Source organism: Sciurus vulgaris, assembly GCF_902686455.1.
Source record: "Sciurus vulgaris genome assembly, chromosome: 1".
Lineage (NCBI taxonomy): Eukaryota > Metazoa > Chordata > Mammalia > Rodentia > Sciuridae > Sciurus > Sciurus vulgaris.
In genome coordinates, this window is record NC_136461.1 from 161712337 (window position 1) to 161727103 (window position 14767).

General features: G+C 34.6%; 1 protein-coding gene across 3 annotated transcripts in view; it reads right to left on the bottom strand.

Annotated features, from left to right (window-relative positions):
- The window catches only part of SLC7A13 (solute carrier family 7 member 13), a 19517-nt gene extending 8600 nt beyond the window's left edge, over positions 1-10917 (bottom strand). For 2 of the 3 annotated variants that reach the window (XR_013763600.1, XR_013763601.1), the window contains exons 1-4: positions 10143-10917; positions 7753-7884; positions 2108-2469; positions 1-703 (exon numbers count right to left, since the gene is read on the bottom strand). The exon at positions 1-703 is cut by the window's left edge and continues 1515 nt beyond it. Coding sequence is in view for 1 of the 3 variants with exons in the window: in XM_079138514.1 (XP_078994640.1) it covers positions 2108-2469; positions 7753-7884; positions 10143-10827 (1179 nt within the window). In the remaining 2 variants the exon portion in view is untranslated. The remainder of the gene's footprint in view (positions 704-2107; positions 2470-7752; positions 7885-10142) is intronic. The other variant, XM_079138514.1, reaches the window with a different exon arrangement.
- Positions 10918-14767: the final 3850 nt, after the last annotated feature.

The window sequence follows — 14767 nt, forward strand, 5'->3', positions numbered from 1 at the left end:
ATACCAATTAGGTTAAAAATATATACCATTAGAGGGAAAAGCTAACACAATTGGAATCATTCTTTTTAACTTTGAATCAGCACCAAAAAAAAAAAAAAAAAAAAAAAAGACTTAAGAAAGATAAAGAGAATGCTTTTTATTTTTAATCATTAACTTTTATTATAAGAACAGTAGAAATTCAGTAGAAAAGGAATGAGACACAAAAAAATGCAAGAATGGAATATAGCATCAATATATCAAACTATGCAAACTGATTTAAGATTTTTACTAACCAAAACAGAGCTTTAGTGATGCATGATTATTTCTCTGTGAATTTAAAGCCAGACACTGTCTTTTATATACATTATTTCATTTGAAAAAGTTGCCATGGGAATTTCACTGTTAGTATCTCATCATCTGCTTAATCTTTATTTTGAACTTGGCATGTTTTTGGAAGGCTATTTTTTTTTTTTTAAGTTTCTACTTCTGATTCTTTATAAAATGCATCAGGAATGCAAACATTAAATAGTAATTGTAAATAGCAAGTCATTTTATCAAACCAAACCAACTTCAACTTAAAATATACAAAAGGTATATAAAACAGCAGTCCACTGAGAAGAAACAGAAATATGTAGATATAATGCATTTTTGGAGACTTTATCAATGGTATCAAAACCATGCCCAGGCTGATGGCCATTGTTATGAATATAAATGGAAAAAACACCTGAAAAAAGCAAAAATTTAAATAATAATTAGATATGACTATCCATGTATGACACCCACATATTTATATAAACAAAAAAAAGCATAAATTAATTATAGAAAATAGGCTAAATTGGCTATTCAGTTAGATAAACCAGGCTTAGAACCAAGATAAATGCCTGAGTAAGAGGAAATGTTTAAGACTCTAATTGTCAAGGTTAGGTTGGAGGGAATAAACATCTAGCCTTTGATTGTTCGTGCCTGGAAATAATTATGACCATGTGCTGGTAAGATGACCATTTGCAGATCTAGATGGCATGAATTTTTTCAGAGGCGTTTCTAAGGCCAGTGGAAGGTCACAACCATCTTCCCTGGAAAATATTTCAAGCTAGTAAAAAATTCAAAACAAAAACACAGAGACCATTTAGATCCTGTGTTACTTAGGTAAATATTGGCAGGTAAATATTATGACTTTATAAGTTCAGCATATTAAGAAAGAAATCAAAAACTTGACTCAAACAGTTCTCCCTGTTTTACTTTTTTATTTTATTTTATTTTATTTTATTGTTTAACCAAAAATCTTAAAGATCCACCCTTGGCACCTGCTTTGTGTTAGGGTTATAGAGATCCTACACCTAACATTACCCCATCCTAGGGGGATAATGGCAGTCACTTTTGAGATGCCTTTAAAAGACATGAATTTATACTCTAAAAATATAACACTGAATCACAATTTATGAAACACTTTAATGAGAATGCCATTCTTTTGGGGCTTAATGAATGAAGAATCTCCTCCTAATTTGTAAAATACCCCTAAGAAAGATAACCTATCATCTTACAGTTAAAGATTAGTTGTCAAATAATGGAGAAAGAAAGAAAGAACACTAATGTGGGAAGAAAAGAAAAATTTAACCATTATATAAATTTAACCATTTATAGTTGGCCTTCTTCTAGACTGTAAGTAAGGTTAAAAGTAGCAAAGTTGAAATGATGGAATTAGTTAAATGGTCAAAATAAGCCAATGTTTCAGGACAGTAGATGTCATAATTTGTGATCTCACTTTGCCTCTTCTCTTTCTCATTTGCTAAATTTGACCTCAACTATGGAAGATATTTGTATGTGTAAGTAGCTACATAAGTAAACCAAGTAATCTCAGGTCAAAAGGTGCATAAGATCTATCCCACCACCCAGAGAATTATCTTTCTCTCTAATGAACCATTAAATGGAACCTTAAAGTCTTTATATTGAGTAAAGCCTATTCAATAAAACTTAAAATAAAAATAAAGACCAGATTATCCTTACATGTTTCACAATTTTCTGAGTAGTAAAACATCAACTCATAGATGTTCTGAATATAATTTTCAGATACAGTTATACATAATATCTTTTATTTCACATGGAAAAAATATAGAAAATCCACTTTTACCTTATAAGGTCTGTGTAGATTCGGCTCCTGGTATCTCAGTTTTAGTATTCCTATCATCGTTAATACAACCCAGATAGAAACCACAAAATAAAGATAGTTTATCAGTTCAACTAAGTTTGTTATGACAATCATAAGGGATGACAGAGCAACATTTACTATCACAGATATTAGTGGAGAGGAGTGAATGTTAAGTGTATTAAATAACAAAGGTAGCTGGCCTTGTTGGCCTGCAATATATGTCATTCTTGTTCTGTTGAGTATAGAAATCAGAAGGTTGCTATATAATGAGGCAGAAATAGCAAAAGGAATAATCCATATTAATTGGGGGATAACTTTATCAGTCCATGTAACAGCCACAGCATCTGCAGAGAAACAAAAACACATGAAAGGAAAAGTGTTAAGAAACAGAAACCAAGCAAAAGCCTTTTAATATTATTATTTCATCGGAAAACAAAAAATTTTAAAGACACTGGAAATTTATTTTTGTTAAATTTTGTAGCTTATTTCATTGTTTTACCCTTACCTAATGTCATAGGCATATTCCATTTTAGTCCTATCTCAATGTATCAAAAGTGTTTAACATTTTTATGTCTTCCCCACAAGACCAGGAATTTTGGGGGGCAAGGTTCCTTCATTTCTTTCCTATAAGACTAGTACTTCACTCACCAAAAGACAAAGAGTGAGTTTTCAATAAATACTTGTGAAATGAATTGGTTTTGTTGAATGGATGATTGAAGGCTTGCTTGTTTTCTAAAACAAGTGTGCAGAGTGCTGATAGATGCAGTCAGAGATTAAAAAAAAAAATCACAGTGCAACACCTCTGCCCCAGGAATGAGACTTACCACACCACAGTTGTGAAATCAAATACTCAGAAAAATGAACCAGGTACTCAGAGAAAATAAATTACACAAGAATAAAAATTACACGAGAATAAAAACATCTATGATATTTGGGATTTGTCTAAATTTCAGGCAGGTGGCTCTCAGCTAGAGGTGATTTTGCTCCTTGGGGGTCATGTGGAAATGTCTGAAGACTTTTTTAATCACAGCCGAGGAGGTAGGAGGTTGCCACTGAAACCCAGTGGGTATAAGCCAAGGATGCTGCTAAACATTCCACCATGCCCAGAACAGCCCTATATAAACAAGAACTGTATGGACCGGGCTGGGAATATAGCTCAGTGACAGAGCATTTGCCTAGCAAGCATGAAGCCCTAGGTTTGATCCCCAGCAACACACACACACACACACACACACACACACACACACACACACACACACACACAAGCATATGTCCAAAAATGTGGATGGATTGAACTTGAGAACCCCTGATATAGATGAATCTTTAGAGAATATTCTGATTTTTTCTTTTCTTTCTTTTTGGTTGTTGTTTGTTTGTTTGTTTCTTTTTTGCTTAAAGATGAAGCGAAAATACTAATTCAATATAAGGCAGTAGGTATTAAAATCACCAATGAAGACAGACATCTATTGTTGATGAAAACTCAATTGAGTTCAATTTGTATTACATAGATATATGCTAGGACAGATTATTCTATGACAGAGAAACAAATTTTCAGTTTTTCAGTGGAATGAGCATAGTAGAGCCTAATGTCCCTGGGGGTAGGAGCCCTCTGGGATTATACTTTGGTGTGTAGGTAGGTTGGTTTCCAGGGGACATCGGTATACTGGTTTATAACAAAAAGTAAGACTTTTCAAATGTGACAAAATTAAAATGTCAGTGCTCCTGTTCTCAAGATCTTTATTTTTAACCCATTTTTAATAGTTTCAGGAGTCATGTCACTTTTATCTGATACTATTCTATAATATTGGTTAAAATATCTCCAGTCTCAATTCTGATTCATTTCAAAGAAAGTATTGTTCATTGTTTGCCCATACCTCCACATTCTATCCACTTTCAGATACATCTTAAAACATTCTTTCTTGTAATGAAAAAAGGACTTGGGATGTTGCTCAGTGGTTCAGTGCCCCTGAGTTTAATCCCTGGTACCCCCACCCCTAAAAAAGAGAAAAGTAAATTCTCCAATTTCCTAATGGGTGTCCTACAAATGTAGTAGATTATAATGGGAGGAGGGTCTGCTACAGTTCTCCCATTGTGGATGGTAAAAATTATACATAATCTTTCTACATAATTTTTTGTCCTTCAAGTGATTTTTCTCTTTTCTACTCCTTTCCATGTGTCATTTTTAAAAAAATTATAACATATGATTTTGTAAAAAGTAAAATAGCACTGAATTCATAAATTAAAAAATAAATGTCCCTCTCCTCAACAATCTCTCATTCATGCACCCCAAAGTAACTACTGTTAACATCTGTTTGGATCTTAGTCCACAAATTTTCTATGATTATACTGTATGTGAGAGTGTTTCCATACATGTGTGCCTATGTGTATGTATGGCTTTGCTAATGTGTGAGCATGTTTAGTCTTGATTTTGCTCACTTCCCAAAGTATCTTGATCATATTTACATCCATCCAATTTACATCCATCATTTACATCCATCTAATTATGTTAATGAATTCTCAGTAAATTAGTTTGTCTAACCCATTCCACACTGGTAGATTTGTAGGCTGTTTTCAGGTGTTTGTTCTGTTTTGTTTTGTTTTTTTGATTTTTGCTAATGAAAAATGTGCTTTAATAAAAACAAACATGCTTTTAATTCTTGATAATCATATAATTCTCCTCAGAGTAAATTCTTAGAAGCGAGACTTCTCAGCTGGGCGCAGTGGCACACGTTTATAATCCCAACAGCCCAGGAGGTTGAGGAAGGAGGATTGCAAGTTGAAAGTCAGCCTCAGCAAAAGCGAGGTGCTAAAACTCAGTGAGACCTGTCTCTACATAAAATACAAAGTAGGACTGGGGATGTGGCTTGGTGGCCAAGTGACCCTGAGTTCAATCCCCAGTACCAAAAAAAAAAAAAAAAAGAAGTGAGACTGTGAACCCAAAGGTATATACACTGTCAAGGAAGGGAAGTATTATTTTAAAAATTACCCTGTACAGTGATTGCATCGATTTTAAAATAATTATTAAATTCCCACCTGAATTTTCAAAATTTTAACTATACTTGGGTATTTAAGAACAGCTTTCTAGAGGGTATGGCTGAACAAGAAAACCTTCTTCACTCTGTCTCCATGCAGTGTATTTCCTGTTAAGATCATCTTGCCCTATGCCAATATTCTCTAGTCTTAAATATGTCATCAAAACCCCAGGGACAGCACAGTGAGCCCTCCTGACATGTGTCAGCAGGGCTTCAAAAGCACTGAAATCCTGGGGCTGAATAAGCTGGAACCAGGCCTCCTCACTCTTGTGTCTCCACACACCCTATTCTAGAGGGTGTCCCTTCTTTCTGCACTGAAAGATACTTTTTTCTTCTAAGAAAACAATGGGGGAAGAAGCAGGTCAGCTCTCCAACACTGACACAGACCAAAATGTCACGTGATTAACACCTTTGATTCTTTTACAATATAAACTATAGAATCTAATATTTATTACAACTCAGCATAGTTTTTTCAATGTTCCTCAGATAAAACATAACATCCACTTCACATTGTATTATAGATACCCCTCTGCATTTAGAAATTTTTCACATCTTTCTAATATACCTGTTTGATTGAAGCAAATGCAGCCCTCAATCCTTAAAATTTCTAATTCTTTTTTTGTAACTTATCAAACTAATTATATAAATGATGCACTGCATTAAAGAAAATTTGCTAAATTCAGTGTAAAAAAAAAAGAAAAAAGCACAGTACTATCCCAGTTGATCATCATTGTTAACTATTTTTTTCTGTTTTATGTGAGAATATAGATGTATGTTTTCTAGTGTTACCACATTGTAAACAGTTTCTTTAAGTCTCATCAAAACTATTATCTTTTATGGGGTTTTTTGTTTGTTGTTTGTTTGTTTGTTTTGTTTGCAATACTGGGGATTAAACCCAGGATCTCATATATTCTCAGCAAATGTTCTACCACTGAGATGCATCCCAGACCCTTTTTATTTTTTTATTTTAAGTCAGAGTCTCACTAGACTGCCCAGGCTGGCCTCGAACTTACGAATCCTCCTACTTAGCCTGCTGAGTTGCTGGAGTTACAGATGTGCACTGCCAACCTGGCGCTTCAGAATAGTCTTTTATATGCATTTCCCTAAATTATGTATTTATTACAAACTTAATGGATATTTTTCAATCTTTAATTTTTGCTGCCACACTTCATGATGGGAATGATGGCATCCTATATACACATTTTTCATATATAGTTCTGACTAATTTTCTTAATTTGAACTTATAATACAATAAAAGTGCAGAAATTTAAATTCAAAAATACTAATTCAGAATTTAAATGGTCTTAGGGCTGTATCCCTGAAAGAGTAAGCTCTATAAATCAAATGACAAGTGCTTATAGTTAAAACACTTCATGAATTTTCCACACAACCCCAAACTGTTGTGCCACCTACAAAATTGCTGCCACTATTACAATGCTTGAAAATGGATTAGTCCTACAGGTTCCTGGTGATAGTTTTATCTAAGAAGGTGGTAACTCAAGGTTCAATGCTGGTATGAGAAAATTGCTAGACTTCAACTTTCCCTGTATTTCATTTCTTCCCAACTTTCTTTTTTAAATTTTCTTTTTATTTTTACAGACTGCATTTTGATTCATTGACCACAAATGGGGTACATCTTTTTGTTTCTATAGTGGTGCACAATGTAGATTCATACCATTCGTGTAATCATACGTGTGCATAGGGTAGTCATGTCTGTCTCATTCCACCATCTTTCATACCCCACCCTCATTTCCCTCTATGTAAACTAAAGTTCCTCCATTCTCCTCTCATCCCCAACTCAATGGATAAAGAAACTGTGGTATATATACACAATGGAATATTATTCAGCCATAAAGAATAATAAAATTATGGCATTTGCAGATAAATGGATGGAATTGGAGAATATCATGCTAAGTGAAATAAGTCAATCTCAAAAAAACCAAAGGTTGAATGTTTTCCAATTTTCTTTTTATTCCTTAAATCTGTTATTTTTAAATGTTTGTTTATTTCTTTTTAATTTTCTTATTCTTTTACTCTGTATTCTACAATTTGAGTTTTAAGATGGTAATTTTTAGTCAAATTTCCACTATTTTCAGGGTCTTTTACCACTATATATTTTGGAGTTATTAAATATGAACTTGATTATTTTACATATTAATTATATACATCAATTAGTCATTAGCATTTACTATTTTAATGGTTTATAGCTTCCATTTTAAGTTTATTATTCCACTGTCACATAGGAGAATGTCCAGAATCAAATGCTTTGAAAATTTTAGTAGATATAAACACTGATTGTACAATGTCACTCTGATAAAAAGTGATCCTGAACGGAATAACTAATTTCTTGAATCTTACATTAGCATTACACAAAACTTTTCCATATTATCAGAAAATGTATAGCCATGCTTTAAACATGAATCTCCTTTCTAAGCCAAATCACACTCTTCAAGACTCTCTTATTAGAAAATTACAAGTGGGCTCTATATATAGAATAATGAAGAGCAAATAGCAGTACTGACTGGTAAAGTGATACTTAAGGTGTGCTGAAAGGAACAGCACTTTATTTATTGCCTTAACCATTAGTGTACAAACCTGAAGAGAGAATTTCTCTGGGCGTCAGAACAGTCAGGTAGGAAATGTTAACCAGTAAATAAAACACAGTCACCAGAGGTATTGTTGTACATACACATTTAGGAATGGTCTTGGTGGGATTCTTCAGCTCCTCTATAAAATATGAAAGAGCAAAATTATATCTGGAAAAAAAAATCATTTCTTAAATGTATCTTTAAAATTGTTCCACATGTCAAATATTGGGCTGGATTCTTCTTCCTGTCCATTCTACCACCACACACACACACACACACACACACACAGAGGCAAGCTGCTACACACCCATTCGACTCCAAATTTGGTGCTAAATGAAGAAAAGGGAAAGTTTCCCAAATATTTCCCATAGATGATAATATTTCTGAACACACAAAACTGAAACATGAAATTCGAGCCCACCATACCTGTACCATTTGGAACCTACATCTTCAGTCTCTTCGAGTAGGAACTAGGCACTGAGTGTGAGGAGTAGGAATAAAATAATCAGCAAAAAACACATGAAATTTAACCATTTGTTAAACAATCACATAAATGAAAGTTAAAATAATGACTGTGTGACCATCTGAAAAGAAAGTGCTATGGGACGGATCATATGACAATTTGATGGTCCCTTTTGCCATCTCTGTTGCAAATAGACAGACTGGCACTTTTTCATTCATCAAAAATATCATCCCCTGGCTTACCAATGTGCCCATTCTCTTATGTGGAATGACCTTTCTTTTCCTAGTTGCCTACATGATCCCTACTATTCCTATGGAGCACAGCGAAGTCATTACTTCTTCCAGGAAAGGAAGAGAAGAAATTCTTCTGGTTAACAAAAATGTCTTGTTAAACATTCGCTAGGCTTATTTTAAAGAGAATTAAAGAATCAGTCATAAATTTTCTCTCCCTTTCCTTTATACCAATAGTAAGTGCAAAAAAAAAAAAAAAGGAAAAGGGGGCATGATTGGCATCATTATAATGGGTTTTCTAGAACAGTGTTATTTTCAAATCTGTCCAATTTGTCACACTATTCTTCCCAGTTTTGCCATTCTCTGAAAATTACCCCCAACCCAAAGAATTCAAAATCTATAGGTTTGTGTATACAATATGTCCCTTGATCACCGGCAGTAGAACCAGGTGATATCTTACCCAATGGAAGTCAATCATTTCTAGTACATAAGAAGATTTCTCTCAAGAGTTTGAAGTACAGGTCAACAAGACCAAGAGAATCAAGAGAAAAACAATGAAATAGTGTTTAAAAAGAAAAGAAAGAAAGAAAGAAAGAAAGAAAGAAAGAAAGAAAGAAAGAAAGAAAGAAAGAAGAAAGAAAGAAAGAGAGAAATCTTATTTTTAAGTCCCAGAGTTTCTCTATTTCCTGTTACTGCTGAAGATTGGCTTCTCAGATCTTTCATGAAATTCAGTATTATTCTTCTAGTAAGTTCCTCTTTATTGTTTAAGTTAATGTGTGTCGGTTTCTGTTACTTAAAAACAAATGCTAAGTAAAATAAGTCAATCCTAAAAAATGGAAGGTCAAATGTTTTCTCTGACATGTGGATGCTAACCCACAATAAGGGGAGAGGGATTGGAATTTCAGTGGATTAGACCAAGGGGAATGAAGGGAAAGGAGGGGGATAGGAATGGGAAAGACAGTGGAATGAATCTGACATAACTTTCCTATATTCATATATGAATACACCACAGTGAATCTCATCATCATGCACATCCTCAAGACTGGGATCCTAATTAGAATAAGATGCATTCCATGCTTCTATAAATATATCAAAATAGATTCTACTGTCATGTATAACTGAAAGAACCCATAAAAATAATGTATGCATAAAAACTATAGCTGTATCGTTAATTTGAAATGCTTGATGTGAAAAAGGCCAACTGGATCCCAAAGCAATTTGTATTATTATATGAACCTTTAACATTCTATTCATCCATGAAATAAAAAGAAGTCATAATAAAATATAAAATATAATTTCCAAAATAAAGAAATAGAAATAATAAGAACCTAAGTTGGCCACAGTCACCCACAACATAAATACAGTCTGGAATTAATCATTTCTGGATTCACAGTTTGGTAGTAGAAGATATTTCTACAACCTGAGCATTCGTGCATTAACAGAAAGGACACAACATTCATATAGCAGTCTCATATTTGTGGTCCTAGAAAAGAAAGCTGAAAAAGAGAAATTAAAAATAAGAACTTTGGAAGAAAAGGGAAAAAGAGTTAAAAGTAAGTGGCAAGTATGAGGCTGGCAGGAAAAAATACTGAATCATTTATTTAAGATAAAACTCACAATACAATAAGAGAATGTGCTTTTCATAATGCATGCAATAAGTCAGGGCTTGAGTTTTCTATTTTTTCTCAATAGATTGGTAATTACCTGCTATACATACAAAGTTTGCCCAGCCTGAAAATGCAAAATATCCTTGGAAGGTGGCTTCTATTATCTGGGAGACGTCTGGAAACTCAGCATCAAAAGCATTCTGAAACCTTTCTGTATTCTCCTTCTTGCCTCTCACCAGTATAAACACTCCACTCAGGGAAATGAGGCTAAGTATGGCCATTTTCAGCACTGTGCTTGCCATCTGAATCCTGTTTACGTCTCTAATAGTGCGAGAATTCAGAATTCCCACACTCCACAACATGGCTAGGGCCAGACATTTCTTTGGTAGTGTTGGTGCAGAGCAGCTGGGATAAAAAGGTTGGATGCTGTACTCTGCAAGGAGCAGGGCTTGACTAGCAATTACCCCTGGCCCCACAAAAAAGCTTGTCCAAAGTTTCAGGAAAGCAATCAAGGGGCCAAAGCATCTCTTGAGAAAATAGTAGTCAGCTCCAGCGCATGGGAAGGTTATTCCCACCTCTGCAAAGCAGAGAGATCCTGTCAAGGAAAAAATGGCACAGACGGCCCAAATACATAGGGAGAGGCCCACATTCATGCAAGAATACTCCAAAACTCCTTTGGGGGACACGAAAATTCCTGCACCAATTATATTTATAAGTAAGAAACTTGTGCACCTGAAATATCCAAATTTTCTCTTAAGCTGTATCTTCCTCTCTTTATCCATTGTAAGTGAGGAAGTTTTAAAATCTATATAAATTACCTTTCCTAAATTTTCCTGCCTATATTGCTGAAAAGGATGGATTCTCTGAAATAAAGCACTACTGTCCCTTTTCTTCCACCTTCACTAAATATAGTCTATTTTCAATAATTAACATAGTACATGTGACACACTTAAGTGAAGTATAATAAATTACTTATAAGGGTTAGTTTAACTTCTCTTAATTATTATCAGAATAATATATTCAGATGGAAAAAATGTAATATCAAGCAAGATGGTTTGTTTGAGAAAGAAACTTCTTTGCAAAACTTCTCAAAGAAACATTTCCAGAACATTGTTCTTAGCTCTAAGGCTTGCATCCTAAGGCAAATCTCTTGGTTCCTTGAAAAAGTGCCATTTGTAGGGCATATGTTGCTATTTAATATGAGTGAGAAATTGCTCCATTGGAAAATCCCTATTTGCAGGTCATCCGTTTAAAACAATCGACTGTCATTATTTAACACAGCCATTGCCTCAGGCTACAATACCAGTTGAGAAAAACAGAATTTCAGACTGGACTATCTGGAAGGAATGTCCACAGGACCTTCAAAAAGTTCTGGGATATTTCTGAAGATTTAGAAGTCTACGTGCATGTTCAGAGCTGTGCAAATTCCCAGGAAATACCTGAAACAATTCTATATCCAGCAAAACAATTTTTTAAAATTGGAGGAGACAGAAACATATTCCAAAACAAACAAAAGCTGAAGGAATTCACAACTAGCAGATCTGTTCTAAAAGACCGGTATCAGCCTAAAAAGATGACACTAGATGATAACTCAAATCCACATGAAGAAATATAGTATCAGTAAAGACAATCACATAAATATTAAAGAAGCAATATAAATGTCTTTTTGGTAACTATTATTTTCTCCTCATTTAGAACACCTGTATTGATGGTCTTCTAATGCAAAAAGATTTAATTTGAGCTGTAGACTCGAATTATGTTGTAAATTCAGGTGTGAATTATGAAAAGGAAACAGACACAGAAAATTTATATGTGTTTGATAAAAAGTCAATAATAAAACATTTTTTAAATAAAAGCACACATCATAAAAATCTGCACCTTGTAAAGGAAATTCAATTTGGTTTACATCTGCCTCTTTTCAAGAGACATAGTTTTCCTTTCAAGTCATGATCACCATGAATAATAATTAACTAGCATGGTACTTTTTTTTTAAGCTTTTTTTTGATTGTAAACAAAGGGGATACATGTTGTTTCTCTGTTTGTAACTGAAGGAAGGCATACCATTTGTGTAATCATAAATTTACATAGGGTAATGTTGTTTGATTCATTCTGGTTTTTTTCCCTTCCCCCCCACGCCTCCCACCCCTCTTTTCCCTCTATACAGTCCTTCCTTCCTCCATTCTTGCCCCCCTACCTAACCCTAACCCTAACACGAACCCCTCCAACCCCCCATTATGTGTCATCATCCGCTTATCAGAGAGATCATTCGACCTTTGGTTTTTTGAGATTGCCTTATCTCACTTAGCATGATATTCTCCAACTGCATCCATTTGCCTGTAAATGCCAAAATTTTATCATTCTTTATGGTTGAGTAATATTCCATTGTGTATATATACCACAGTCTCTTTATCCATTCATTAGTTGAAGGGCATCGAGGTTGGTTCCACAATCTGGCTATTGTGAATTGAGCAGCTATGAACATTGATGTGGCTGCATCTCTGTAGTATGCTGATTTTAAGTCCTTTGGGTATAGGCCAAGGAGTGGGATAGCTGGGTCAAATGGTGGTTCCATTCTAAGATTTCCAAGGAATCTCCACACTGCTTTCCAGAGTGGCTGCACTAATTTGAAACCCCACAAGCAATGTATGAGTGTACCTTTTTCCCCACATCCTCGCCAACACCTGTTGTTGCTTGTGTTCTTGATAATCACCATTCTAATTGGAGTGAGATGGAATCTTAGGGTAGTTTTGATTTGCATTTCTCTTATTACTAGAGATGTGGAACATTTTTTCATATGTTTGTTGATTGCTTGTAGATCTTCTTCTGTGAAGTGTCTGTTCATTTCCTTAGCCCATTCATCGATTGCGTTACTTGTATTCTTGGTGTAGAGATTTTTGATTTCTTTATAGATTCTGGAGATTAGTGCTCTATCTGAAGTATGATTGGCAAAGATTTTCTCCCACTCTGTAGGCTTTCTCTTCACATTGCTGATAGTTTCCTTTGCTGAGAGAAAGCTTTTTAGTTTGAATCTATCCCAGTTATTGATTCTTGCTTTTATTTCTTGTGCTATGGAAGTCCTGTTGAGGAAGTCTGGTCCTAAGCCGACATGTTGAAGATCTGGACCTACCTTTTCTTCTATAAGATGCAGGGTCTCTGGTCTGATTCCAAGGTCCTTAATCCATTTTGAGTTGAGTCTTGCGCATGGTGAGAGATATGGGGTTAGTTTCATTCTATTGCATATGGATTTCCAGTTTTCCCAGCACCATTTGTTGAAGAGGCTATCTTTTCTCCATTGCATATTTTTGGCACCTTTGTCTAGTATGAGAAAATTGTATTTATTTGGGTTTGTGTCCGTGTCCTCTATTCTGTACCATTGATCTACCTATTTTGGTACCAATACCATGCCGTTTTTGTTCCTATTGCTTTGTAGTGGAAGTTCTACACTTCCACTACACTGTATTGTGTACCCCCAGCTTCATTTTTCCTGTGAAGGATTGCTTTAGCTATTCTGGGTTTCTTATTCTTCCAGATGAATTTCATGATTGCTTGCTCTATTTCTGTAAGGTATGTCATTGGAATTTTAATTGGAATTGCATTGAATCTGTATAGCACTTTTGGTAGTATGGCCATTTTGACAATATTAATTCTGCCTATCCAAGAACATGGGAGATCTTTCCATCTTCTAAGGTTTTCTTTAATTTCTTTCTTTAGTGTTCTGTAGTTCTCATTGTAGAGGTCTTTAACCTCTTTTGTTAGATTGATTCCCAAGTATTTTACTTTTTTTTGAAACTATTGTCAATGGGGTAGTTTTCCTAATTTTTCATTCTGAAGATTTACCACTAATGTATAAAAATGCATTGGATTTATGAACATTGATCTTATATCCTGCTACTTTACTGAATTCACTTATGAGTTCTAAAAGTTTTCTGGTGGAATTTCCTGGTTCCTCTAAGTATATAATCATATCATCAGCAAATAGGGATAGTTTGAGTTCTTCTTTTCCTATTCGTATCCCTTTCATTTCTTTGTTTTGTCTACTTGCTCTGGCTAGAGTTTCAAGGATGATATAGAATAGAAGTGGTGAAAGGGGGCATCCCTACCTTGTCCAGTTTTTAGGGGATATGCTTTCAGTTTTTCACCATTTATAATGATATTAGCCATGGGCTTAGCATAGATGGCCTTTACAATGTTAAGGAATGTTCCCACTATCCCTATTTTTTCTAGTGTTTTGAGCATGGAGGGGTGCTGTATTTTATCAAATGCTTTTTCTGCATCTATCGAAATAATCATGTGATTATTGACTTTAAGTCTATTGATACAGTGAATTACATTTATTGATTTCCGGATGTTGAACCAACCTCACATCCCTGGGATGAAACCCACTTGATCATGATGCACTATCTTTTTAATATATTTTTGTATGTGATTTGCTAAAATTTTGTTCAGAATTTTTGTGTTGATGTTCATTAAGGATATTGGTCTGAAATTTTCTTTCCTCGATGTGTCTCTGTCTGGTTTAGGTATCAGGGTGATATTGGCTTCAGAGAATGAGTTTGGGAGGGTTCCCTTCTCTTCTATTTCATGGAATACTTTGAGGAGTATTGGAATGAGCTCTTCTTTAAAGGTTTTGTAGAACTCGGCTGAGAACCCAGCTGGTCCTGGACTTTTCTTTGTTGGTAGGCTATTGATGACTTCTTCTATTTCATTACTTGAAATTGATCT